The 27,711-nt window shown below is 41.0% G+C and overlaps 2 protein-coding genes across 5 annotated transcripts in view; both read right to left on the bottom strand.

Annotated features, from left to right (window-relative positions):
• Window positions 1-11,094, bottom strand: part of LOC127666491 (zinc finger protein 595-like) — a 29,653-nt gene extending 18,559 nt beyond the window's left edge. Inside the window, exons 1-2 of one of the 4 annotated variants that reach the window (XM_052159333.1) lie at window positions 11,072-11,088; window positions 10,527-10,569 (exon numbers count right to left, since the gene is read on the bottom strand). The gene's annotated coding sequence lies outside the window, so the exon portion shown is untranslated. The other 3 variants (XM_052159332.1, XM_052159334.1, XM_052159335.1) reach the window with 3 other exon arrangements.
• Window positions 309-27,711, bottom strand: LOC127667092 (zinc finger protein 208-like). Its single transcript, XM_052160124.1, has 8 exons — window positions 27,582-27,711; window positions 21,023-21,149; window positions 20,434-20,529; window positions 17,235-18,479; window positions 10,992-11,194; window positions 8,686-8,812; window positions 8,133-8,228; window positions 309-2,579 (listed from the first exon to the last, which is right to left on the bottom strand). The coding sequence occupies exons 1-8, from the start codon at window positions 27,585-27,587 to the stop codon at window positions 1,462-1,464; spliced, it is 3,018 nt and encodes a 1,005-aa protein (XP_052016084.1). The 5' UTR covers window positions 27,588-27,711; the 3' UTR covers window positions 309-1,461.

The raw sequence follows: 27,711 nt of genomic DNA, 5'->3' as shown, positions 1-27,711 counted from the left end.
GGCAAATATATAACAGAATATTTAACCAATCGCAAGTTAGAAAGTTTCCTAGTAACAGCAAAAACATATGATAAAATTTCCTTATAATTGCAGGCTAGCCATTATAAATTTCATAAGCCTGAACATTTTACCTAGGTCTTAATGTTCATCTAGGTTTTATAAATACAATAAGCATATCTTTCATCTCTGCCCAGTGAGTGCACTTGGCTTTTGTCCTTATTACAGTATGAGAGTTTGCTATGACAATGACGAAGGTACTGACACACACACACACACTCTCTCACACACACAATAAACACTTTCTGAACTTAAAGCAGATCAGAGATTCTTTATTCTGGAACCAAACACGACAGATAATCTCTTCTTTTGGGGTTTACTGGGAAGACAAACACTAGTTCTCATTCACCTCAGGCTGGCTGGGACCAAAGCAGATCATTTCATCCAAATCAAACTTGGTGAAAAGTGTGAGTTTATGGAGCTTCCTACAAAACCCACAAGAGACATTATTATAGGTGCTTGGGTCTCCATGGGGAAAACAACAGTAAGTATATCGTGGCCCAGTACTAAGATTCAGGTAACCTAAACAATAATGTGTAACAGTTTTATGGTATATTGATAGTCAAAGAAGAAAGAAATGATCAATCTAGGTATATTCCAATCCCACTGGTTTATGCAGTAGAGGGGAGATTACATCAAAGATCAAAAAGGTTTTTACTGTGACCTGATTATATTCTTCGCATTTGTGTTTGTGAATATTAGATATTTAACATTTCAAACTAATTAACTTAGTGGATACACAGAGGTAAGGTGACTCTTCATACTTCTATGGTTTTTCTCCAGTGTGAATACCTTGGAATTTAGGCTCTAGAGTACAACATTTTGCTACACTCTCCACGTCTCTGGTGTTACTCTCCAGTAAGAACTACTGTATGCTGGTAGCACTCAGTGGAAAAGGCTCTTCCACAGCCGTCACATTTCTATGCTTTCTCTTAACACTGAATTTTTTTGTTTCTTCAGTTGTGAAGTAGAGTCAAACATGTTCCTATGTTCTTCACACTGGTAAGAATTCACTCCAGTATGACTTAACCTGTGCTAAATCAGGGAAGAATTAGAAGCAAAGGCTTTCCCACATTGTTCCTACTTCAACAGTTTCTCTATAGAATGAACAAACTTGTGTTTTGTAAGAGTAGACAGTGTAGAAAAGGCTCCGCCACATTCCCCACACTTGTAGGGACTGTCTTCACAATTAATTATTTGAAGTTGTCTAAGGCTGAAGAAAAGGAAAACCATCTGCCCCACTCTTTACACTTGTAGGGCTTCTCTCCAGTATGAACTGCCTTGTGTCTCCTAAGAAAGGAGTGATAAAAGCTTTGTGACAATCTTCACATTGACATGGTTTCTTTCCAGTATGACTTTTTGATGTTCCAGAAGACATGCGAAACAAGAAAAGCTTTTGCCACATTATATCCACTCATGGGGAGTGTCTACACAATGGGTGGTCTGATGTCTTTTCAGGGATGTAAAAGAGGTATAACATTTCCCACACTCCTCACACGTATAGGGTTTCTCTCTAGTATGAACTGCTTTGTGTCTCCTAAGAAACGAGTGGTAAAGAAAGGCCTTGTGACATTCTTCACATTTGTACGGTTTCTCTTCAGTATGAATTTTTTGATGTTCCTGAAGGCGGGAAGAACTAGAAAACCTTTTGCCACATTCTATGCACTCATGGGGAGTGTCTTCAGAATGGATGATTTGATGTCTCTTAAGGGATGTAAAAGAGGAAAAACATTTCCCACACTCTTCACACTTGTATGGTTTAACTCCAGTGTGAATTGTTTGGTGTTCCTGAAGCTTTGAAGAACGGGAAAACCCTTTGCCACACTCTTCACACTTGTAGGGATACTCTCCAGAATGCCTTCTGGAATGTTCCCTAAGATATGAACGATAGCAGAAGGATTTGCCACATTCTAGACACTTGTACCTTTTCTCTCCAGAATCAATTCCTTTATGCTGGTTCAGGAAGAAAGCAGAGGAAAATACTTTTCCACACTCCTCACACTTGTCAGGTTTCTCTCCAGAATGAATTCTTTGATGCTGCTTCAGCATTGCAGGATAGTAAAATGAATTTCCACACTCCTCACACTTGTAGGGTTTCTCTCCAGTGTGAACCGCCTGGTGCTTCCTGAGATAGGAGTGATGCAGAAAGGCCTTGTGACACTCTTCACATTTGTATGGTTTGTCGCCAGTATGAATCTTTTGATGATGCTGAAGATGTGAGGAACGCAAAAACCCTTTGCCACATTTTTCACACTTGTAGGTTTTTTCATCAGTATGATATTTCTGGTGTATTAAAAGTGATGAGCGACTGCTAAGGGTTTTGTGACATTCTTTACACTTGTAGGGTTTGTCTCCAATGTAACGTCTCTGGCGTATAGAAAGTGTTGTGTGAGAATTAAGGGCCTTACCACAGTCTTCAAAGTAGTAGGGTTCCTCTCCTGTATGAATTCTCTGGCATTGAATACTTAGAGAGTTGTGATCAATGGCCTCGCTGTGATTGTTAAATTCACTGCCTGTTGTTCCTGTTGAGCAAGAGTTGACATATGAACAAAAGCTAAGAAATACTCATCATTCGTACAATGTTTATGTTTAAGTTAGGGAGCTTCAGTCACATATATTTAACCATAAATGAAAATCTACTTGAATGTAGGTACTGAATATAAGTTAAAAAAAAATATATATATATAGTAGGTGATCTAATCTATCCTTCTACTGGAATAACTGTAGAACCAAATAAAAGATAGACATAATGTCGTATTTTTCAAAATTAAATAGCTAAGTAAGTTGTCAGGTGATTTTAGTGACAGCAATAAGCCTATTAAACAAGACAAATCTGATACAGCTGGACATCCATGAAGGTATAAAGTGGTGTAGCCTGGAAAAGAGAAAGCCAACTGTGACTGTGGGATTGGGCCATCATCAAAATAAAAACAAAATTGATTGTACATTTAAATCCGTATTATTGAGTATGTCACAGAAAAAATTTAGAAGATATTTTTATAATTCACAAAGCAGTTTGATGAGATGACTCACTAATATAAAATGTAGGGCAGTGGACTGTGTTATAACACAGAAGAACTGGTAAAGCAGTAGCTAGGTCAGAACCCCAATCAAACTTATAATTGAGAACAGCATGAGTTAGAACTAGGTCCCTGTCCTAAGGAAGAGGACACCCTACTAAGAGGACCATAACAACCAGTCACTTAGCATAGAATGTAGAGTTTTCTATGCTAATGATGTATCTAGCAATCCCTTTCTGCAAAAAGGATTTAATCCCTGTTCTAATTGAAGTGGGCTGTATGCATCTTTATCTACCATGACTAAAGCAGTTTGGCCAAGGGAAGACTGTCTCCTTCATCAAGTATCACAGTAGGGAAGATCTTAGTCTTACAGAGCCTTACAGTGCCTAAGTCCCCTTAGAAGACATTCCTGTTCCTTGCACTTACTCAAAGTTAAGCCAGATCACCAACCCCCCACTAACCCCTCCCTGGGCTTGTTGCAGGCCACCCTATCTCAACTCTTCATGCTTCCCAAGACTCTTTGACAGGCAGATTTACAATTATGAAGTAGCAATGAAAACAATTTTGTGATCAAGGTCACTAGAACATAAGGAAGTATATTAAAGGGTCTAACATTATGAAGGTTGAGAGCCACTACTGTCAAGGTATCAGAAGGATGATTTTTTTGAGTCTGGAATTTTTAAGAGAGATAAATTACTTTCAGTTATTACATCTTAATCCTATGAGAGCCACTTATTGATTGTACGGTGTTACAACAAAGGTAATATCAATAATGAGTATAGTTAAGGATAAGTCACATTATCAATGATTATCTATCCTTAATGTGACCAGAACTTTGTTTGTATTCATGATAAATACAAATGTAATTCAATCATGGAGAAAATATTGGAGAGACAAATTTATACCTTCTGTTAGACAGTGCTCTGCACATGCCAAAGTTAAGCATAAGGCAGATTATCTCAAAAACAGTGAAGCTCAACTTAAATTTGCTTAATATCCAAAAATATTAAGAATCAGGTGTACTTAAAATGGTTATTGAGGAGCCAGGTGTGGTGGTGCACGCCTGTAACCCCAGCGCTTGGGAGGCAGAGGTGGGCGGATTTCTGAGTTCGAGACCAGCCTGTTCTACAGAGTAAGTTCCAGGAGAGCCAGGGCTACACAGAGAAACCCTTGTCTCGAAAAACCAAAAGGTTATTGAGACCAAATGCTTTAATGAAAAGGGTTAAATGGACACACTACATTTGCAAGGCAGGACACTGCCAGGTTCACGTAGCACACTTGCCCTCCATTGGCACACAGACCTCTCAGGGTAAACGGCAGGCTGGCCTCACAGGAGAAGATGGGGTAGGACTTGCCAGCATCTGCTGCTCCTGGCTCTCTCTGGCCTGGAAGCCAGACCAGGAATTTCAATTCCTTATGTGCAGGGAAATTGAGTTACCCTTCAAGTCTCACAATACAGGAGGATGGATGCTCTCATGCTGAGGAGGATTTTAGATTCTGCACTCACATCCTAAATGTCTCAAGCAATAGAAACACCCAGTTTAATTAACTTGTACTCAATGACTAGCGAATATACCCAGAAGCCAATGGCTCTATATACTCAGGAAGGAAGTTTAAAATGATCAAAAGGAGACCTTTAGAAGAGGCCACAAGTTCCCTTCTTTCTTTTGGACTCATGCTTCCTATAGGACTAGCCACAATGGTTGTCTATGACTGAACTTTGCAAATAACCATTTTACTAACTGTAATATAACTTGGAATATCAGGTTAAAATTTTGTAATATTATAAACTTTTATAAATAATTTTCTTTAACTTTTAAAATTTAAATGGTAGGACTGACAATTACAGGAGAAGCCCTCTGCTTTGCAGAGGCCATGATGTTACCAGAACCCCAAATAAGACTATGCCCAGAGACCACCAACATTTCTCAGAGTACACACAGCTTTGCGGGGACAGCGCCAACTACCCTCATCACCATATCCCAGCCCACAAAACATGCAGAAGCCCTCTGCCCTACCAGAGGCCACAACCAGAACTAGAATCCCAGGTAAAACTCCAGAACCCTAGAGGCTGTGCCAGCACTACCAAACCTGGAGGTCACCCAGGCTTTCTCTCTTTTTTTTTTTTTTTTTTTTCAAGACAGGGTTTCTCTGTGTAGCTCTGGCTGTCCTGGAACTCACTCTGTAGACCAGGCTGACCTCGAACTCAGAAATCAGCCTGCCTCTGCCTCCCAAGTGCTGGGATTAAAGGCGTGTGCCACCACCACCCGACACACTCAGGCTTTCAAAACCCCAGTGGAGGCACCATAGTGAACCAGTAGACTCACCTGTCACCATAAACACAGGCCACTGAGGCCAGAAGACCAGAGAGGAAATAGAAACAATGGAGGGACAAAAACCCATGAAGCAAGACAAATGCAGAAATGAGCACTAAAGGTATAATTACCCCAAAGCCAGATGCCCAGACGCCAGTATAAGGACAAAGCAACAGCCCAGGCAATATGTCACCATTAGAGTTCAGCCCTGAATATTCCAGCACAGCTGAAGCACAAGCAAAAGACTTTAACACCAGCTAATGAAGAAAAGAGAGGGCCAGAAAAGGAAATGAATGAATCCCTTAATGAAGTTCATAAAACCACAAATGATTGGAGGAAATCGATATATCTCTTAAAGCAAGCCAATATAAATAAATAAATAAATAAATAAATAAATAAATAAATAAATAAATGAACAAAGGGGTAAAAGAAATGAGTGAAACTGTTCCAAGACCTGAAAACAAAAATAGAAGAGATAAAACACAAACTGAGGGAATCCTGGAGATAGGAAATCCAGGCATGTTAACATGAACTACAAATGCAAGCATCGCCAACAGAATACCAGAGAATCTCAGATGTAGAACGTACGATCGAAGTAAAAAAAAAAAAGTTACTTCTGAAAAAAACACAAAATGTTGAGAAAATCTGGGGTAACATGAAAAGACCAAGCCTAGGAGAGACCAGAACAGAAGAGGAATAATCCCAGCTCAAAGGCCTAGAAAGTATTCTAACAACATTATTGAAGAAAATGTTTCTAACTTAAAAAAGGAGATGTCTTTAATGGTATAAGAAAGCAAAGTGATTGGACCAGAGAAGAAAGTCCCCATGCCACATAATCAAAACACTAAACATATAGAACAAAGAAAGAATATTAAAAGCTGCAATGGGAAAAGGCCAAGTGTCATATGCAGGGAGACCTACTAGAATTACTCCTGACTTCTGAAAGAAGGCTTTAAATTTAGAAGTACCTGGAAAGATAGCTTGCAGTATCTAAGAGACCACAGATGCCATGCTGGCGTACTATATCCAGCAAAACTTTCAGTCACCATACAGAGACAAAATAAGATGTTCCATGACAAGGTCAAATTTAACCAACATGTATCCATAGATCCAGTTCTACAGAAGGCACTAGAAGGTAAACTCCACACCAAGGAGAATAAATAAATGCATGAAATCATAATAATAAACCATAATAAATAAATAATTTCATGCCAGCAAAACCAAAAGGTAAGCAACACACACACACACACACACAACCTTTTCTACCACCACCAAGATAACAGGAGTTAACAATCACTGGTCATTACTATCTTTCAATATTAATGACCTAATTCACAATAAAGTGACACTGGCTAACAAAACAAATACAAAAACGGAATCCATTCTTGTGCTGCCTAAAAAAACCACACCTCAACATCAAAGATACACATTACATCAGGGTAAAGTGTTGGAAAAAAAGTTTCCAAGCAAATGGATCCAAAAGCAAGCTGGTATAGCTATTCTAATATCTAACAAAATAGACTTCCAACCAAAATTATTCAAAACATATGGGGAAGGACACTTCCTACTCATCAAAGGGAAAATCCACCAGGATGACATCTCTCTCTCTCTCTCTCTCTCTCTCTCTCTATATATATATATATATATATATATATATATAAAGAACATGTCACCCAAACATAAAAGAATATACCTTCTCAACAGCTTACAGAATTCTTAAAAAATTGGCCATATGATATCATAAAGCAAGATTTAAAAGAGATAAGAAAAACTGAAATACCTCCCTGCATCTGATCAGACTACGATGGATTAGAGGTGGAGTTCAATGGAGAGCCTACAAACTCATGGAAACTGAAAGCTCTGGCAGAGAGTAAGAAAGGGCAAGACTTCCTAGAATGCACACCACACCCACACTTACAGGGGACACAAGGAAAGCAATCCTAAAAAGAAAACCACAGCACTTAAGTGCCTTCAAAAAGAAACTGGAGAGATCTCTTACTAGCAACACAAGAGCGCAGGTGAAAGCTCTAGAACAAAAGGAAGGAACACACCCACGAGAAGTGGATGGCAGGAAATGATCAAACTCCGGGCCGCAGTCAATAAAACACAAACAGAGAAACAATACAAGACTCAAGGAAACAAAGAGTTGGGTTTGAGCAAATCAACAAGATGGACAAACCCTTACCCAAACTAAGGAAAAGACAGAGAGAGAGAGCATCCAAATTAACAAAATCAAAAGGAAAAAAAGGAGGAGGACATAACACCAGACACAAGGAAATCCCAAGAATCATTAGGTCAGACTTCGAACACTGGTATGTCATAAAATCTAAAAGAAATGGACAATTTTCTTCATAGATACAACTCACTGAACTTATGTCAAGATCATATAAAGAATTCAAATAGATCAATAACCTCTAAGGAAATAGAAGCAGTCAGTAAAAGTCTCCCAACCCAAAACAGCGTAGGGCCAATGCCTCCCTTCAGGGTGGAGAGGTCTTCCTGGGTCAGTCTGCTAAGGAGCATAGCTCACTGAAATAAAGGTAAGGTAAGGAAAAGCTTAGACACTTAAACTACCACAATGTCTCAGAGATGTCTTTTCATGATAGCAGAAGACTTTAAAGGCAACAACCTTGTAAACAATTTCTACCACAACAAATGTCTCCATGTTCGTGGTAGATCCTGGCTTCCTCTCTTATCTTCGGATGTCTCACTATCCCCTGACCCCCTCATTTCTACACACCTGGAGGACTGGCGGCTGCTGCTTGTCTTTTCACACCCGAAGACCCTTGGTTTTGCTCCAGAAATGTTACCAAGTAAGGCTTAGCGACAGCAAGACCTGTTTGTAAAAAAGAGAATCAACACTGTTGGAGTGTTCTTTTACTGGGAATAGGCTAGTTCCGTCTAGAATACGGCCGATAAGAAAAGAGATGATGCAATAAAAGAAATGATAACAAGTTAATCTTTTATATGTTTTCTTATAGGTATATTAAAATATTGTGGGGGGGGGCTTACAATCTGCAGATTCTGGTTTTCATTTAAAGGAAAAACACTCAAAACTGAATTGTGAAATATTTTCATTAAGTTTCCAAGATTCCTACTAGAGTGAAGGAAATATACTTCCAACACAAGTTACAGACACAGAGAGAACAGCAAGATGTTTCTTACTATGTATCAGGGTCTCCAATGTCTCCTTAAAAGGAAGGGCATAATAGAAAGCTCAATGGGATATTTTACCAAAGGAGGAAGCTACACATCGACGGTGAAAAAGAATTCTCTATAGATGCAATGCTCACCCAGGAAATCCAGGTGGCTGTAATTCTCCAGCATCACGTCCCTGTACAGATCCCACTGAGCAGGCTCCAGACATTCCCTCTCTTCTGGAGAGAAATCAACGGCCACATCCCTGAAGGACAGCATTTCCTGAAATAAAGAGCAATAAATGATATCACACCGTGATATGTTTTCATATATGTTTTCAAAACATATAAAATATGAATTGATCAAAACAATTAATAATAATATAAATACCAATAGACTTCAATGTCATAAGCCAGTCTCCAGCTCACAAACGATTGGTTTGACTGAAAAGTGGGAGAACAGGAACCACACAAAGGACAAGGGGAAGAGTCTGCAATGTGCCCTGTTTGACCCAGAGCCCCTCAATTCCATCTTCCATGTTTATGACATAGCAGAAGTACTGAAGAAACACTTCCATCAGACTCTACAGGGACGTCACAGAACCTGCATGCCACACTCAGAGACAGAGCTGGCTGAACAGAAATACCAGACTATACAGACGCCTGCAAGACAAGGCTGTGGATGGAGAGCAATGGGCCCAGCCTATCCGGTGAGCAGAGCTGTGTTCCCTCCACGGACCTTCAGGCTCCATCCAATCACTAAAAAATCCCTAAGCCGCATCTGTCCTTACACCAACTCATGTCTCCATCCTGAAAGGGGCTCACACTCTCAACATCACGGTCTCTGACGAGCAGGGAGAATTGAGAGTTTCTATTACTTTTCACTCAGCATTGTAGGATCAACCTTGTTGGGACAATCAGAACAAAGCTCAGAGAACCTTGGGATGGCACTGTTCTGCCTCCCTGTGGGAGCCTTAGTGTGAGGATTCAGCTCACAGTGGTAGACATCTTGTTATGAAGCTGAAAACCAAAAGTTAATATTGAGATGTTGAAAGAAAGATAAAAATGTTAACAGCAGAACCAGACTTACAGTCTCTCACATAGGAGAGACTGAAGAGAGAGACCAAGATATCTGGAAGCGTGGAGAATTTATTGGGAACATAGATGTTTGGTTCATCAGTAGGCCTGTCAACAGACAAAATTCACAAAATCTATAAATCAGAAGTGTACATTTACAGAACAGTTTGACCAAGTGTTAGGGATTGAAACAGGCAGTGTGTGTGTGTGTGTGTGTGTGTGTGTGTATCTTACAATGAGGGAACCTCTGGTGTCCTTTGCTAACACCTTGTGACAGATTTTACAATCCTACACTTTACAACTTCTAAAGTTACGACCCCTGAGGCAAAAGTTCTGTTTTTCTTAGGGCGATTTTAATTCATCCTCCACTGAGAAACAGCTCAATATCCTTTCAGCAAACATGGCTGTCAAGCTACTTTCAAGAGAGGAACTGAACAGTCTCAGTGAGGAATTCCTATTCAATGGAGCCTTCTTTAAATCCACAATTCATTTCAAAGAAATGGGATAAACCATAGACCAATGTCCCCTTCAGGACTCTGACCCTGGAACCTAGCAAGCTCTGACCCTGGAACCTAGCAAGTTCTGTCACCTCAAAGCAAGACAAGGGTAACTGCTTGTGGGATGGTTAAAAACTAGCTCCATTTTCAACTGAGCATTGTGCAACACAGCACCAAAAACAATCGGCAAACAAAATTAACAGGACATGCATTCTCCTTCTGTAATCTCTCTTAACTGCTGCTTGCTCAGAAAGCAGACAAAAAATATGCCTTATGAGGCAGAAAATCCCAACTTGAGACAATTGTGTTTTGTGACTTGAAGAATTCCAACCCCTGTCTTCCCTTATGCAGCAGTTCTCAAACTGGCAAAGAGGATTGTGGCTCTAAATATCGCAGTTTTGTTTGTTTGGTTGGTTATTTTACCTTTTAATTCCGAGTTTGTGATCTTTCTCAGTGGTCCTGAACTCTGTAACAGACAGACATAGAGTACAGAAAGGACCAGATCTCCTCTTATCTAAACATACTGCGAAAAAGAGTGACATCCACGTGAGAGTGACCCAGCTAATGAGCAAATGCTTCCATCAGCAAGCTTGAAAGTAAACGCCCAGACCCACCACGTCCAGGCAATCCTGGACCTTCACCCAACCAACACTGCCCAGGCAATCCTGGTCCTTACAAGCTTCACCATTCCTTGAATTCTGTCAGGCTAACACATAGGTCAGCCCCCCAACCCCCGCTGCGACCTTCCCCATCCCAGCCCAGCAGCCCTGGACAGAAAGTGCCTCCAAATCAGCTCCTCCCCGCTCCGCTCCCATTCCACCCCGTGCGTGTTCCCTCCGGACCCAAGCACCCCGCACAGTCCCTGTGGTAACTGAACCCTGGACCAACCTCCATGTCAGAGATCCAACCGGAGAGCCTAAAAGGACCAGAGTCTGGCCCAGCTTTGGATACGAGCCGCACATGCTTACCAAATGCTGAACTCTTGTTTACCAAAGTACCGACCTGTGACGTCACCGCGATACAGACTACATTTCCCACAAGTCTATGCAATGGCGTTGCAGGAGTCCTGGGAGAGTGAGTTGTATGTAATACTTAAAGGTCCTGGATTTCTGCATTGAGGTCTGTATGCTTTGTAGGAAACCTAGTTAGGAAACATGGAGTCCACGAACTGTGTCTAATTCTAATGAGTTGTATACTTTCCTCAGTTTCTGTGGCCCAGCTTAAAGGGGAAGATGATTTTCTTGGTAAAGTTCATAGTTACTTCATTTCCGGTGAAATTTACAGCTATTTGAGGAAGGGACTCAAGGCTTTGGCTGAATACCCAGTACTGCACATACTTAAGTCAGACTTGTTCTCATGCATTGACACCTGTGTGAATAGGTGTCAGTGTACTGAGTTACCAAGATGGCAAGAGAAAAAGACACTGCAAGATGATGAGCTTTAGCAAAAGCAGCAGGGGAATCAGCTTCTGAGGGACTGACAGCCAGCATGTCCTGTTTGCCAGGATTGTTTTATAACTGAGGTTATGCTAAGCTTTTGAAGTTCCCAAAGAAGATAATGCCATGAATCTTAGATAACAATCACCGATCATTCACAGGAGATCACAAGGCCTAGGGGCCATCGCGCTGGAGTGAACGCCACGTGCAAAGGCTCTTCTAAAAATCAACTGCAAGCCGTACACAGATCAGAAGCCTCTACAGGAAACAGTTTTCAAGTGAATATTGGAATCCATTCTTGTCGGAGGTTAGTCAAGAGAAAGACTATCTAAATCATCAAACAATTTTAAAGTCCTCCTCCCTGCTGTTTATTAGTAAAGATCTTCCAAACCCGTCTCAGATCCTTTGTCCATATTTTCGACCATTAGCTTTTGTAAGTGTGTGATGTTATTTGAATTTTGATGTTAATTCTGCTTCCTCAAGGTGGGTGGGCCCCAGAAGAGATCAAGCACTCAGTGATCTCCTGTGAATCGGCTCCCCATTTACTGGTGAATAAAAGCAAGAGCCTGTGATTGGGCAGTGGAGAGGAAAAGTGGGACAGGAGGTCTTGGAGGAGGAGAGGAGGGAGGGAGAGAGGACAAGGGAGAAGGAAGAAGAAGCAAAGAGAGACAAATCATGTGGCCAGGAGAAACTGCAAATGATCAAGGGTCTCATAGCTGGGGAATAAGTTAGTATAGTTCTGCCCAATCCAGGTTTATTGCTTATAGGTACAATAACTGTATTGCATGTTTTTGTACGGGATTGTCGAAGTTGAAAATGACTGCTACATGTAAGAAAGTTTTGGTGAGTCTCAGAAATACTTCTTCTCAGCCAGGCGGTGGTGGCGCATGCCTTTAATCCCAGAACTTGGGAGGCAGAGGCAGGAGGATTTCTGAGTTCGAGACCAGCCAAGAAATACTTCTCTCAGTTACCATACCTCACTTTGGACCTTGGCCTTCACATGAACCTGATGAACAGAGAAGTCTGTAGGATTCTTTGAACAATCTAATGCACAACGTGGTACTCACTGATTTAGCTCCATCTGGATCTGATTTGTTTGCTGAAACCCTCCTCGGCTCTCTACTCATCTGTCACACTTACACGGATTCTTGTGCTCAGAACCATGTCTTAGGCTTGTGTGACCAGCAATTCCCCATGTTAGTTCATTTACTGTCCCTAGCCATCTTGTTTGCAATCCAAATTTCTCCAAGTATCTTATACATTGTCTAATACCCATAAACACACTGGTCAATAGCCTCACTCTGACTTTCCATAATGCTAGTCATCATAGAACTAGGAAAAAATACAATGACATATAAAAGAACAGAGATAAAAAAGCAACGATCGAGAAATGACATTCAAGATATATCTTAGCTGACCTCAAATCCTCAAATTCTGCTGCAAAACTATGGTGAGGACTGTATGAGATTCATAAAAATAAAGAAGGCGTGCAGACAGTGCATTGCAAAATAAGACCCAGGTTAAATTCTAATGCAATGGACATCCTATTTTTGACAAAAAGGATAAAAAACAGGTCCTGGACCTAATAGGTTTTCAACAAAAATTGTTGTCAAAACTGGATATGTCCTGGAAGATGAGTAAAATTAGACCTATGCCTCTCATCGTGCAAGTACACAAAGTATTCAAGCTAGATGATATTACTTTAAATTGAGAATGTAAAAAGTGTCACATAGAAACTACTGTAGGGTTCTCTAAAGGAACACTACATTGGAATGTGTATAATTAGAATTCATTAAACTGGCTTACAGGACATAGTCCAGGTAGTCCAACAGTGGTGGTTTCACTATGAAAAGTGAACGAACCTAGCAACTACTCAGTACAAGAGGCTATATACATCTCTGCCGTTAATCTGGTGCTGAAGAATTCTGCATACTTGAAGAATTACTGGCTTTTAGTCTATAATGGAATCCAGAATACTTTGGATTTAATAAAGGCAGCAACAAATGGATGGAGAGTTGGGGCAAGCAGTGGGGGGGCAAGCAGTGGGGAAGCAAGCATTCTTCCGGGAATATCCTTTTATGTGTATTATTGACAAAGAAGTATGGTCCTGCTTTAGGGTCATGTTCCTTTTTAGTATGATTAAGAAAAGCACTTTATAACCGGGTGGTGGTGGCACACACCTGTAATCCCAGCACTCTGGGAGGCAGAGGCAGGCGGATTTCTGCGTTTGAGGCCAGCCTGGTCTACAGAGTGAGTTCCAGGACAGCTAGGGCTATACAAAGAAACCCTGTCTCGAAATAAAAACCAAATCCAAAACACCAAAAAAAAAAAAAAAAAAAAAAAAAAAAAAAAAAGCAAAGCACTTTATAAGGGTTCCCAGAAGCTTGTGTTTCAGTTGATTCCACCAAGATGTGGAATCCTTGTAACTAACAACACAGACCTAAGTGCACATACAATTAAACCACATAAAGCATTCAAGTTTTTATTGAAAAAGGAAAAGGACATTCATTTGTACCAAGGTTATAATGATGCTGTGTCAGTGGTAGCTGTGTGTTGGGGGGAGGGGTTATGTGTGTTACAGGTATAAGAAAGGTAAAATTCTTAAGGGGAATACAGTAGTAGTAAGAGGGGTAGACTGAAATTAAAAGGGGAAATAGAAAGTGCTGCTACACATGTATTAATGCCAGACTGGTGCTTTTCCTTGGCATGCAGTCTGAGTAACTTACCCTGTCACTATTGTAAAACACCCAACAAAGGCAACTTACAGGAAAGGGGTTTTATCTGGCTGTGCCTAAAGGTTACTATCTACCATGGTGATAAAGTTAAGGCAGCAAAAACTTGCTGCGGCTGCTCCAGTCAAGAAGCAGCTGGAGAGAGATGAGTCCTGGTTGCTCTCATTCATGCTCTCCCTCTTACACAATCAAGGATCCCAACCAGCAGATAGGACCTACCTGTCCATCCACTATCAACAGGTCTACTGACCTCAAACTAATCAAGACAAACCCTTCAATGGGATGGCCTGAGGCTCGTCTATGTTGTGATTCTAGATTCCATCGATTGGCATCTAAGACAAAGATCCCTTCTCCACCCATCCCTTGTTACTTGAATGCAAACACACTTTAAAAAACATGTTTAAAGTTTATTATTTGTCATGTTCACATTGTCTGTCAGTGTGGGCCCATACATGGAGGTCAAAAGGCAACTTTCAGGAAGGGGTTTCTTCCTTCTCTATTATATGGGTACTGGGGAAATTTTCCAGTCATCAGGGTTGTTGCAAAGTACATTTAACCCAGTGACCCATTTTGCTGGCTCCAGTTATATTACTTTAAATCACACCATTCATTCTGAGTACCAAGTCTTATATCCTAAGTCAACTAGAGTCAAACTTTCAAAGGGGGTAATGAATTTAGCAATTTCATAAGTTGAAAAGACCATAATCCATACTTTATCCAAGGCTCATGCCAATCACTTCATTCTGACCCCATCCAAAATAAAAATCTAGCTACATGTTCCCAACATACAACACCATAGAATATATATGTCCATTCCAAAACAGAGTAATCTCAAAAGGAGAGACCAGACCAAGGACTGAAATTTAGTATGACAAACACAAACAATCCAACAGCTCCACTTGACATGTGGTGGCCTCTGATGAAAATCAGTTGACTGTAAATGGCACAGGGAATCCTGCCAGCTTGCTCTGCCAGCAGGACTCATTTCATTTGTCTTAGCAATGAAATATCTTCTTTTGCTGGCTCTTCAGCAGACCATCCTTGCCTCATGCTCCTGCATCTCCAGTATCCTTGGCCATGTACTTATTTGGTTATATAACAGCTGGTTATATTCAGACTTGAGTGATCTGTAGGATTCTGATGTCTGTAATGACTTCTTTCAGTCATATTGAATACATCATATCATTTGTAAACAATGCCTCATGTTTATCCACACTCTGTATTAATATGTGCTATACTTCTATAATATCCATTACTAAATAAGTTATAACAGACATTACAGAGGAATGGATACAGAAAATGTGGTATATATACACAATGGAGTACTATTCAGCCATTAAAAACAATGAATTCATGAAATTCTTAAGACAAATGGATGGAACTGGAGAATATCATCCTAAGTGAGATAACCCAGTCTCAAAAGAACACTTATGGTATGCACTCACTGATAAGTGGATATTAGCCTAGAAACTTGAAATATCTAAGACACAATTCACATATCAAATGATGCCCAAGAAGAAGGAAGGAATGGCCCCTGGTTCTGGAAAGGCTCAGTGCAGCAGTGTAGGGGAATACCAGAACAGGGAAGTGGGAAGGGGTGAATTGGGGAACAGGGGGAGGGAAGAGGGCTTATGGGACTTTCAGGGAGGGGGGGATCCAGGAAAGGGGATATCATTTGAAATGTAAATAAAGAATATATCGAATAAAAAAAAGAACAGACATTGCTACACTATTGATATTAGTTCATTTGCTATTATGAATTGTGCATACGAGAAAAGGATCCTGCTAGACTCATTATACACATTATATACACATAATGTAGATTTCTCTACATTATGAACTCATCATGAATTCAATACTCACTCTAAGGAGTTAAGGCTTTGTCATACTATTTAATTTGTAGGGTTTTCTAAAAAATGTTTTTTCTGATGTAAGGTGTAAAGAATAGAATAAACAGCTTCTATTATCAATTGACTATCTTCCTTTCATTCACGCTACAGTTTTCACTGAGTTTGGAACAACTTTTCAACATGTAGTTACAGTCTTTACAAAATTCATCTACAGTGTGAAATTTTGGTGTTAAATAAGGGAAACAAAATTCTTTGTTGAACTTTTAGTATCGATAGGACTTTTCTGCAGTATTCAAACTCTAGTGTCCTGTAGAGGCTGAATACATCTAAAGGTTTTGTGACACTGCCTCTCGTATGGAGTCTGGTGCCAACAGAGGTATGGAGGGGAGGGAAATGCCTCTGATGCTTTCCTACATTGATTAGTTGACATCATGAATGGCATGACCAGAAACAACCTTGGGGGAGGAATTATTTTATTTCAACATAAAGGTCACTGTTTCTCTTCCGGGGAAGTTAGGGCAGCCAGTGAAGTAGAAACCATGTTTCCTGACATGGTAGTCTCCTGCTCACCCGAAATTTTTATGTAACCCAAGAACACTTCCTCAAGGTGGTGCTGCTTGTCTTGGCTGGACACTACTACATCAGTTAACAATCAAGAAGATGCCTCCAGACATGCTCATAAGGCACTCTGATCCAGGAAAGCACACACTCAGATAATGCTGGGCTCTCATGCTTCTGTAGACATAAGGAATAGCTAAGCCTTGGTCCTTTTCTGCACATGAGTATGGTTTCTGTCAGGAATGAATTATCAAGGTTGAACCCGGACTGAATGGTAACTAATGCCTTCATCACATCCTTCACATGATAGCATCTATGTTGAGGATGAAGATCATTGTGATTTAAGATATGAAGAAAGCCTGTCGCTTCCTTCACATTTGGGCAAGTTTCTCTACATAATGAATGTTACTGAGGGTAGAAAGTGTTGCCTTCATGTTAAAGCACTCAGCAGTCTTCACATACACATGGTTTCTCTACTCAATGGATTCATTTGTCTTGGGTAAGGTCTCAATATTTAGCAAGTTTATCACGTATTACTTGTAAATTTCTATTAAGAATGAATTCCTTGATGTCTTTTGAGGGATGAAGAACGGAAAAAACATTTGCCACATTTTTCACATTTATAGGGTTTCTCTCCGGTGTGAACAATCTGGTGCTGATTGAGGCTATCGAGCCTAGAAAAGTCCTTCCCACATTGTTCACATACGTGAGGTTTCTCTCCAGTATGAACTCTCTGGTGCGCAGTGAGGGCTGAGTAATTAGGAAAGCCACAGTGGCATTCCCCACATTTATATTCATGAGTTTTTTGGTGTTTCTTAAGGTCCAGAGTAGAATAAAACATTTTCCCACATTTTTCACATTTGTACGCTTTCTCCTCAGAATGACGCAATTTATGCCATGGAAGGTATGAGAGAGTAGAAAATGTTTTCCCACATTGTTCACATTTGTATGGTTTCTCTCCAGAATGAAATCTTTGGTGATCCTGAAGGTGTGGAATAGAATAAAACCTTTTGCCACATGCTCCACACTTGTAGGAATTCTCTTCAGAATGAATTCTTTGATGACGCTTAAGGAATGCAGAAGAGTAAAACGCCCTGTCACAATCTTTACACTTACAGGGTTTCTTTCCAGCATGAATTCTTTGATGTCGCTTAAGCAATGAAGGATAGTGAAATGCTTTGCCACATTCTGCACACTTGTAGGGTTTCTCTGAGGAATGAATTATTTGATGCTTCTTAAGCAATAAAGGACAGTAAAATGGTTTCCCACATTCTTCACACTTGTATGACTTCTCTACAGAATGAACTCTTTGATGTACCTTAAGCAATGAAGGGTAGGAAAATACTTTGGCACACTCTTCACACTTGTATGGTTTTTCTCCAGTATGATTTTTCTGGTGTCTATAATGTGTTGAGCGAGTGCTAAAGGCCTTGCCACACGCTTCACATTTGTAGGGTTTTTCCCCAGTATGTATTCTCCGGTGTTCAGAAAGGTTTGAATGAGTATTAAAGGCCTTACCACATTCTTTACACTTGTAAGGTTTTTCTCCAGTATGAACTCTCTGGTGTACAGAAAGTCTTGAGCGAACACGAAAGGCCTTGCCACATTCTTCACATTTGTAGGGTTTTTCTCCAGTATGTATTCTATGGTGTTCAGAAAGGTGTGAGTTACTATTAAAGGCCTTGCCACATTCTTCACACTTGAAGGAGTTCTTCCCTGTACGAATTCTCTGGTGTTGAATAAGCAGTGAATTGCAGTAAAAGGCCTTGCTGAAATCTTTACATTTATTGAGTGTTTTTCCTGTTGACCAAAAGTTGATATATGAAAATTATATAAATTCTTTATATTTTTAATGCTTATCTTTAAATGGAGACATTTACTCATACTTACATTCTTATTGAAAAATCAGAAACAACACGACAATTGTACACCTGTAGTCATTTAGCATAATTCAGAAAATATAGCAGGAGGAAATAATCTAAGCTTCTACTAAAGTAAAAGCCTGATTAAATTGATTATAGAAATAATGCCCACCAGGCGATGATGGCACATGCCTCTAATCCCAGCACTCTGGAGGCAGGCAGAAGTGGATATCTGTGAGTTTAAGGCCAGCCTGGTATACAGATTGAGTTCCAGGATAGTCAAAGCTACACAGAGAAACTCTATTTCAAATGAACAAACAAACAAAGGCACATTATTCAAAGTTAAGTAGCTAAATAAGTAGCAATTATCTATGACAAAAGAATATCTTGGTAGCTGGTGAGATGGTTCAGCAGTTAAGAGCACTGACTACTTTTCCAAAGGTCCTAAGTTCAAATCCCAGCAGCCACATGGTGACTCACAACCATCCGTAATGAGATCTGACGCCCTTTTCTGGTGTGTTTGAAGACAGTTACAGTATACTTCATATAATAATAAATAAATCTTTTTTTAAAAAAGAATATCTTAATGGTATAATGTAAACAAAAATAAATACCTTTAACACGCATAGATATTATACACGGACATACCTGGAATTATCAACTTGGAAAACAGGAGATAAATGGTGACTGTGTGAGCACCATTTTTATACGGTAATACAGAAATACCATTTTTATCCTCAGTATGAATTTTAGAATTATTAGGTATGAATGAAAATATGCATAACAAATATGTCTACAATAATCTTAAATAATATATCACATGTATTTCAGACAGCATTTATATCCTATTTGAATGACAAATATCACACTATCAAAATTATGGAAAAATTTAGGATAACCTATGAATAATGACTTCTGTTAAAGACAATATATTATCAAAGGAAAAGTGTTAAAATTGGCCTACCGTGTAGGAACTATTAATTTACAAGATGAAACACCCTCTGAGCATTGAAGAGACAATGTTCCAGACGAGACTCACGCTTGCACATGAATTAGAAACACACAGTTCTGATGCTCACTGAACTAGAACTTGTATATATCGCTATCTTAGACTGGCCTGACGTGCTTCTCACTGGAAAATCTTTCCACAGTTACACGGGTTACATAGAGACAAATGCTTATAGGTTAACCATTGCCAAGCAACACACAATCAAACTGACAAGAAAAAAGAAAAGGACATTTCCACAATGTTCTGAAAATATATTGATGAGCTATTAAAATTCTTCGACTTTTGGGCAGTTTTAATCTATTTCCAGAAAGGATATACATTCTAAGTCCTTAGTAGTGAGTGTGTTATAGGAAGAAAATGAGGATACATTTTCATCATTCACAAAGAATTCAGATAAGGTGATTCGAGTATAAGTGAATATGAAAAATATTTATGTTTGAAGTTACTGTCTTTTTTAAAATAATTATTCATTTATTTATTTATGTAATATCCAGATCACAGTTTCCCCTCCCTCCTTTCCTCCTGGTACTTATAAGTTACTGTCTTACAATGGATTCACACACAGGTCTTTAGAAAATCTGTGTGTAGATTTTCAGGTTTAGAAAACAGTGCAAAGTCAGTTATAATGTAAACTCAAAAAAAATAAAGTTCTTTAAAGTCATTATAAATATGAGCACATCTCAACGGTGAGCAGGGAAATACAAAATTTAAGAAAATTAAACCATTATAAGTCTGAGGTGAGCTTTTTTGACAAAAATCATGAAAAGAGAGATCTAAAGAATGATTTCTTCGACAACTCTATCTCAATACGTATGGTGAAGCCTGGCCTTCTGTTGGATCTTGGGACCTCAACTCTGTCCTTTCACCCCCTCTTCCTACACACCTGGGGGCACAGTGGCAGCTGCTGGTCTCTTCACATCCCAAGGCCCGTGTCTTTGCTCCAGAAATGTCACCAGGAATGGCTTAGAGACAGCAAGACCTGTGTGGAGGAAAAGAGACCAAATCAATTAAGCGTTCTTCTCCTGGGAGTGGTCACGCCCTTTCAGTACAGTGTTTATAAGGAAAGAGATACTGAAATGAATGATTGCAGACAGTTAGTTCCTTAAATGTCTTCTGACAGGATCATACAATATGTGAGGGAATATACAGTGTCCAGATTCTGAGTTTAATTTAAAGAGAAAGGCATTAAAATTGAATTGTGAAACATTTTTTTTCTTTGTAAGTTACATGCCTACTGCAACAGTGTTTCTAAAATTCCCACTTCTGTGAAGGCTGCGTCCATCCTTCCAACACAGACAGGCTAAACATGCAGAAGAGAAAGCAGCTTTTCTCACCTAAGCACATTCCCTACTTTTTCTTTAAAATCAAGAAGATGAAACTTGCTGTGGGAAAGCATAAGCTCCCGAGATAATGTACAGAGGAAGAAGCACGTTGTCAGTGAACTAAGAATTCAAAGGGGATGTGATCCTCACCCAGGAAATCCAGGTGGCTGTAGTTCTCCAGCATCACATCCCTGTACAGACTCCACTGAGCAGAGTCCAGGCATTCCCTCTCTTCTGGAGAGAAATCAATGGCCACATCCCAGAAGGACAGCATTTCCTGAAATAAAGATCAATGGATGATACCCACACTTTAATTAATACCAGGCATTGTGGATGTAGACATACTCGCTCTCTGTCAATGTCACACAAGCTAAGATACTTTGAGAAGAGGGAACCTCAATTGAAAAGTGCATTCCACATTCCTGTATGCAAGCCTGCACGAGGCTATTATTCACTGCTAAGAGACAATCCAGCCAACCCAAGGCGAGTGGTGGAGCCCCTGGGCAGGTGGTCTTGGAGCATGGAAGAAAGCAGAATTAGCAAGTCATGGAGAGCAACCCATTTAGCAGTGTTTCTTCATGACCTATGCTGCAGTTTCTGCCTCCAGGTCCCTGCCTTGACTACACTCAGTGATGAACTGTTACCTGAAGTTCTAAGTTGAAATAAATCCATTCTTCTCCAAGTTGCTTTAGCCATAGTACTTAGTTTGGCACTGTAATAGAAACTCTAACACAGGCATCTTCTGCTTGTATCGACAATGCTATATTGTGCCAGGATGAAGAGAGAGCTAGAATGCTTCTACTGTAGGTTAGCAATATTCCTTAGATGCTTCAGATGTGCTCACATGATCGCACCCTGGACCTATCTTCAAGGAAAAGGAAGGCAGAAGATCCTACAGTCACGTGGATACTCTACTTTCTAAGACAGATGCTTCCATAGGAAAACCTGTATTTACTGCCACATGGTGGTTTTATACATGACACATACATACATTTCTGAAAGGATAAAGTCATGGAGAAGGAGAAGGAACTTCCCAACACTTTATATGCAGTTATATGAAGTGGAAAGTGAGTCTAGAGTCATAAGTATGAAATGCAATGTGGATTATGATGCAGAGGCTCTGGGCTAGGGTCTGCATTCCTTAATTTGTACATGGTTCATCAGTGACTCTAATGACAGCACACCTCGAGACACAAGATGGACCAGCCAAGGGATGGAACAACAACAACAAAAAGAACTCACAGACAGAAGATAATTTAGGCATCAGAACCAATAAAATCAGCAGGCACAGGAATAAAAACACTGACACTAGACATGGCCCAGATCTTCTGGCCATCTCCGTTTCCACTTTTTCTCTGACAGAAAACATTTGCTATATTCCTAAAGATATCTGGGTCTTACTTTTTTGTGTCTGAGAATTGGTGGTTATGGTGGACTGAATGATAATGCCCCCCCCACATATATTTGATTGCTTTGTCCACAGTTTGTGTGGACAGATTGGGTGTTGCAGGCTTTTTAGAATTGGTGTGACCCTGTTGGAGGAGGTGTGTTAATAGGGGTTAGCTATGAAGTTTCAAAAGCCCAATCTAGGCTCAATCTATCTCTGTCTCTCTCTCCTGTGGAATAGGATGCAAGATCTCACCTACTGCTCCAGCACCATACCTGCCCGATTGCCACCACACTCCTGGCCATTCTGATCATGAGCTAACCATCCAAAACTGTATGCAGGCCCCCAATTTTTTTTTAAGAAGTTGTGTTTTATTTATTTGTTTGTTTATTTATTTATTTTAAGATTTATTTATTATTATATGTAAGTACACTGTAGCTGTCTTTAGACACACATGAAGAGGGTGTCAGATCTCATTACAGATGGTTGTGAGCCACCATGTGGTTGCTGGGATTTGAACTCAGGACCTTCGGAAGAGCAGTCAGTGCTCTTACCCGCTGAGCCATCTCATCAACCCGCAGGCCCCAAATTAAATGAGTTTTTGTTACAGGATATTGGAACCTGTTTTTTGTTAGGCTGTGGCTCAGTCCTTAGCACACACCTTTAATCCCTCTGGCTAGAACACAGACACACCCATAGTATTCACCTTTAATCCCAAACGATGAAGGCAAAGTTAATTTGTAAAAGCAAGCAGGAAGTGATGTCTGAGTGGTAGAAAAGATTTGACAGAATAGGATCTGCCCAACTCTCACGAGAAGAAAGGAAAGCTCGTTTCGGGGGAGACAGACAGTACAGGAAGGAGAGTACAGAACAGGACACAGTAGAGTTGTGGAGGGCATGCGGTAGAGCTGAGAGGGAGAGCAGGGCTGCTCAGAGGGAGAAGGAGGCAGTGTTCCCAGGTGAGTTTTACAGAGACAGATTAAGAGAGAACAAGCTAGACACGGGTAAAGACAGAAAGAGCAGGAGAAGGAGAGGGAGCCGGACCATGAGAAATGATTGCTAGGGTTAGCTTGGGGCCAAGCAGAGCAATTAAGAAGCAGAAGGGCTGGATCGAATAAGTTATCTGGGAGAAGAGTTCGAGCCAGAACAGCCGAGTCGAACCAGCCAGCCAGAGATCAGAAAGAACAAGAAAGGGTGAGCTGATTCAGCACCAAGTCTCGAGGCTGCAAACATTCTAAGCCTTGATAGAATCGCACGGAGCCTAGAAACTTCCAGGACTAGGACGAGGTTAGTAGGCAGAGGCAGTAAGCCTCAGAGACTACAATAGAAAAGAAGTACTTCTATAGTTAATCTCAAACAATATTTTTATTATTAACATGTCAAAATGCTGTTTTGTGTGCTTCCAAATTGTACAGACCATAGTTTACACACATCTAGCATCCAGGGTAAGGGTGCTGGGAACTCTGTCCTCCTAGGGCACCACTTCAGAGCATCCAAGCTAAGTACGTGCGTCTTCAAGCAGCAGCTTTCTGATGCCACTGGTCAATGAGAAAAACCATTAGATTTCCAACTTCTGTGAGTTACAACTCTACACATCTAACGTAGGAATGGGATCACGTCTTTCTGTGCCTTAAATAATTTCCAGTTTCAGCCACATTTTACCAACTGACATGACTCTATCCCTTTTATTCTTAAGAATTATTTAATTACAATATAATTATGACATTTCCCAATCTCCCTCCCAACTCCAATCATGTTCTTTCCTAAATGCCTTGACCTTATGTTCTAGACATATATTGTCTTCTAAGACCCATGAACTAACTGGCTATGGATATGTGCCTACATGTCTTGCCCCTTTCAGTCAGATTCTAAGTCCAAATAGACAGCTGCTGTTTATGTCCAGATGTGAGTGGCACTGCAGCACCCATAGGGATATCACGCCACACTGGCCATTGATGTGGCTCATAGGTGTAACAGCTAAGTAGGACTACTTAATTGCTTCCCTCCCTTGGAAGCGTGCAAGCACCTTCCAGAGCTAAGAAAACTAGTCCTTAGAAGGCAGAGCTTCAGGTCCGATCCAGCTCCCGTCCTCTGAGTCTTCGATGGGAAGTGCATGGTCTTTTCAGTAATGGGAAGGAGTAGCTGTAGTCAAGAGACTCTTGGTAGGGGTGAAGCACACACTTTGGAAAGAAAGATTATACTGGAAAAAAGGGTCTTTAATGATAAGGATGGAGTGAGTGAAGAAGTCGTGAGGAGGCCAGTAGGCTTCCAGGGAAACTGAAGGACACAATGGATAAAACCCTGTCATTTCTCAAGGAACACACAGGCAGACTCTGTTGAAAGCATCTTCGTAGCTAGCAGAACCCTTTCCCACATTTACAAGTAAGTGAAAACTACGGATTCCACTCTACTGTATCTATGAGACTGCCCACAGCAGGGAAAATGGTCAGTCTGGAGAACTGCAGTGACTCTGGGCAGAGTGAAGGTTGAAACAACATGTTCTCTGAGACCTGGAGCAGGTCTCCAGTGGTGATGTGACTGCCAGGATCAGTCCCTAACTCTGCCCGGCGCAGGCCACCCCTGTTCCCTGTGGGGAAGTGCCTGTGTTACTCAAGCCGCGTTCCTCAGTGTGGGAGGCCTGTGAGGGGACAGCAGAAAGCCTGACGCTGGGATCTCAGTTAGGTGGGATCCATATAACATAACCAACATAACTAGAGCAAACATTCCAGGGGAAGCTGAGACTGGCAATGCTCACTTCCTGTGAAGAGGACATGCAAATAAATTCTGACTGAATTATTAAAAACTGAAAAAGTGATTCTAATCTCTGAATTGGGAATTCAATTTTCCTTCCCTTGAATGAGGGCTGGTCCAAGAGATTAGCCTATAACAACAGAATGGACAGAGCTAAACTCACAAGAATTCTTATATGTATGCTCAGTGTTCCTCAGAGGATTATTTATTTATTTATTTATTTATTTATTTATTTATTTATTTGTAGAAGCAGGACAAAGCTCAGTGCTAGGACACTGTAGGCCATCCAGGCTAGATGGAAAGCAAGCACTACATTACTCACCAGGCTCCACGCAATAACGATCCTCTATCCAGACTGGGCTTATTTATCAATTAAAGAGCGCACTGCTTTAAAAATGCACTAAGTGCTTCATTAAGTAACACTGCACTGCTTTTCCCCAACCTTTGACACACAAAAGTGTGGCACACAACAATCATCAATTTTTGGTTTAAGTTAACACATTTTTGCAATAGGAAGACTCAGATACTGGAACCCTAAAAAAAAGACATGATAGAACATATGCCATGTGTTTATTGAAAAAGTTCAATGAATTTGAATTTTAGCTTCATTATAAATATCACAGGATTTCTTTTGTACTTCAGATGCCTAGATGTACCCAGATTTTAAATAATCAGTATACGGTTACTGAGTCTTCTTAATGGTAAGTGGTGTATACCCAACAAACAGTTGTGACTCACATTCTCATTCACTGACTCATTTTTGTGTAACTAACACAAAGAAATGAGCAACAGGACACGGAATTTAAGGAGGTAGACAGTCAATCTGCAGACACACTTTACACCTCAAAATATGTCACTGCATTTGAAAATAATTCTAAATGGACCAAATGGCTGAGGCTCTTATAACCCCAAAAGATAAAAATTTGTGTTTCTCAAGCCTCTTCCATGCATACATGTTTAGTTTCTATTCAATTCTGTGCAAATGTCTGTAATTTCTCTCAATGGTCTCTGACATAATCATTTAGATGGCTGGATGCCATTATCCAGCGTACTTTCCCTTCCAAGTTTCCGAGAATGGCCTGTGTGACCCAGTGAAATTAGTAGCAAGAAAGCCAGTAACTCCTTCCGTTCTGCCTTCTCTTATACACATTAGCATACAATGAAAAGATCCTAGGAGAAGCAGGTACTGGACACTACAGGGCGCTAACCTCCCTTGAAGGGGAAGGAATAGCACATTGTTTTGCTGATCGAATGGCACAAGGACACAAGTAAATGACTGAGGAGGATCTAGCTATCACTCCCCACGTGAGGAGCAGGGTTTCTGTTTTGGCTAACTAGAGATGCACTAGTTAGACACTTTGATGTGCAGTGTATGAAAGGAGAAGGCAGCCGGGCGGTGGTGGCGCAAGCCTTTAGCCCCAGCACTTGGGAGGCAGGCGGATTTCTGAGTTCAAGGCCAGCCTGGTCTACAGAGTGAGCTCCAGGAAAAAAAAAAAAAAAGTTTGCCAAGAGGCAAAGCATGGGGAGGGGTGTAAACCACGGTGGGTAAACCACGGCGGACTGCTTCAGACAAGGAGAATTCCAGAGTGGGAATGAGGTCTGTTTACTTTAAATTACACAAATAGATAAATTTCTTTAAGTTTTTCCTCACTCTGCTGACCTGACACAAAAGCCTAGCCGCCTAAAACAAGGAGGGCTTTTCCCCTGACCCTGGGGCCCCTAATGGACTAGCTCAACGAGTCAAGGCCAGATCAAAGCATGTTTGTACAACAGTTGTGGGCAGTAGACATCCTTTCTTGAAAAGTAATTAAAACTTAGGGATGGAAAACCCTTCAAAGGCGTAAGAAACTCCGGCCCTGAAGGCGAAGCTGGACAGCAGCTTCCCCAGCCTGTTTCTGTGGTTGCTTCGCTCGAGTGTCCACTGCCTCTGTGCTCCCTGCGTTCCCTCGCCCCCAGCCAAAGCTTTTCTCTACCAGGTGATCCTGGCAGATTTATCCGCAATGTCGCAGGATTTCCCAGCTATGACAAGTTGTGTCTCAGGATGTTTTTTTAACCCGTTTAATCACCGACTGGCCGAGAAAAATGTTAACAATCAATACTCCACCATCATACCTAGGCCTGCCGTGGAACACACGAGGGGCAGAAAACCCACCTACTCTAGATGTACTGAGAAAACCGTCCACATTCATCTGAGAGTGGGGTCAGCTAGTAACGAAGTCTCCCAGCCAAGTGAGCTCCAGCACCACCTGAGGTGCTGACCCACCAAGCCCTGGCAATCCGGATCCTTACACCAAACTCGACTCCAGTACACCATCCTGCACCCCTGTCCCAGAAGTCCCTGGTAGACTCGGTTGTGCTCAGAGTTCTGACAAACATCATTCGGGGCACCATCAGACTCTCACTCCCCAGCCCTGATCAGTATCCTTACGGACCAGTATGAAAGGACAGCGGACAGCGCAGGACCTACAGGTCAGCTTCTTCCGCCCACCCTCCCACCGCTGCGCTGCTCGCTGCCAGACCGATCCCCGCACCTCGCACAGTGCCTCAGGCTGCGCTGCTCCCTGGACCAACCTCCATGTCAGAGATGCAACTCGAGAACTGAGCAGGACAGCACTCTCGCCCAACTTTGGGGAAATAGCACACTTTCAGACAGAATTAGCAAGTACGGTTTCCGGAGTCGGCCCTTGTGACGACACAGTGG

This window comes from Apodemus sylvaticus, chromosome 16 (assembly GCF_947179515.1).
Source record: "Apodemus sylvaticus chromosome 16, mApoSyl1.1, whole genome shotgun sequence".
NCBI classification, from domain to species: domain Eukaryota; kingdom Metazoa; phylum Chordata; class Mammalia; order Rodentia; family Muridae; genus Apodemus; species Apodemus sylvaticus.
This window is presented reverse-complemented; position numbering and strand designations above follow the sequence as displayed.

Coding starts and splice junctions, on each gene's coding strand:
- LOC127667092 (XM_052160124.1), bottom strand. Junction 18,480..20,433: donor AGCTGCCACTGTGCCCCCAG/GTGTGTAGGAAG, acceptor TTTGGTCAACAG/GAAAAACACTCAATAAATGT. Junction 8,813..10,991: donor GTTGGATCTCTGACATGGAG/GTTGGTCCAGGG, acceptor TCTTTATTTCAG/GAAATGCTGTCCTTCAGGGA.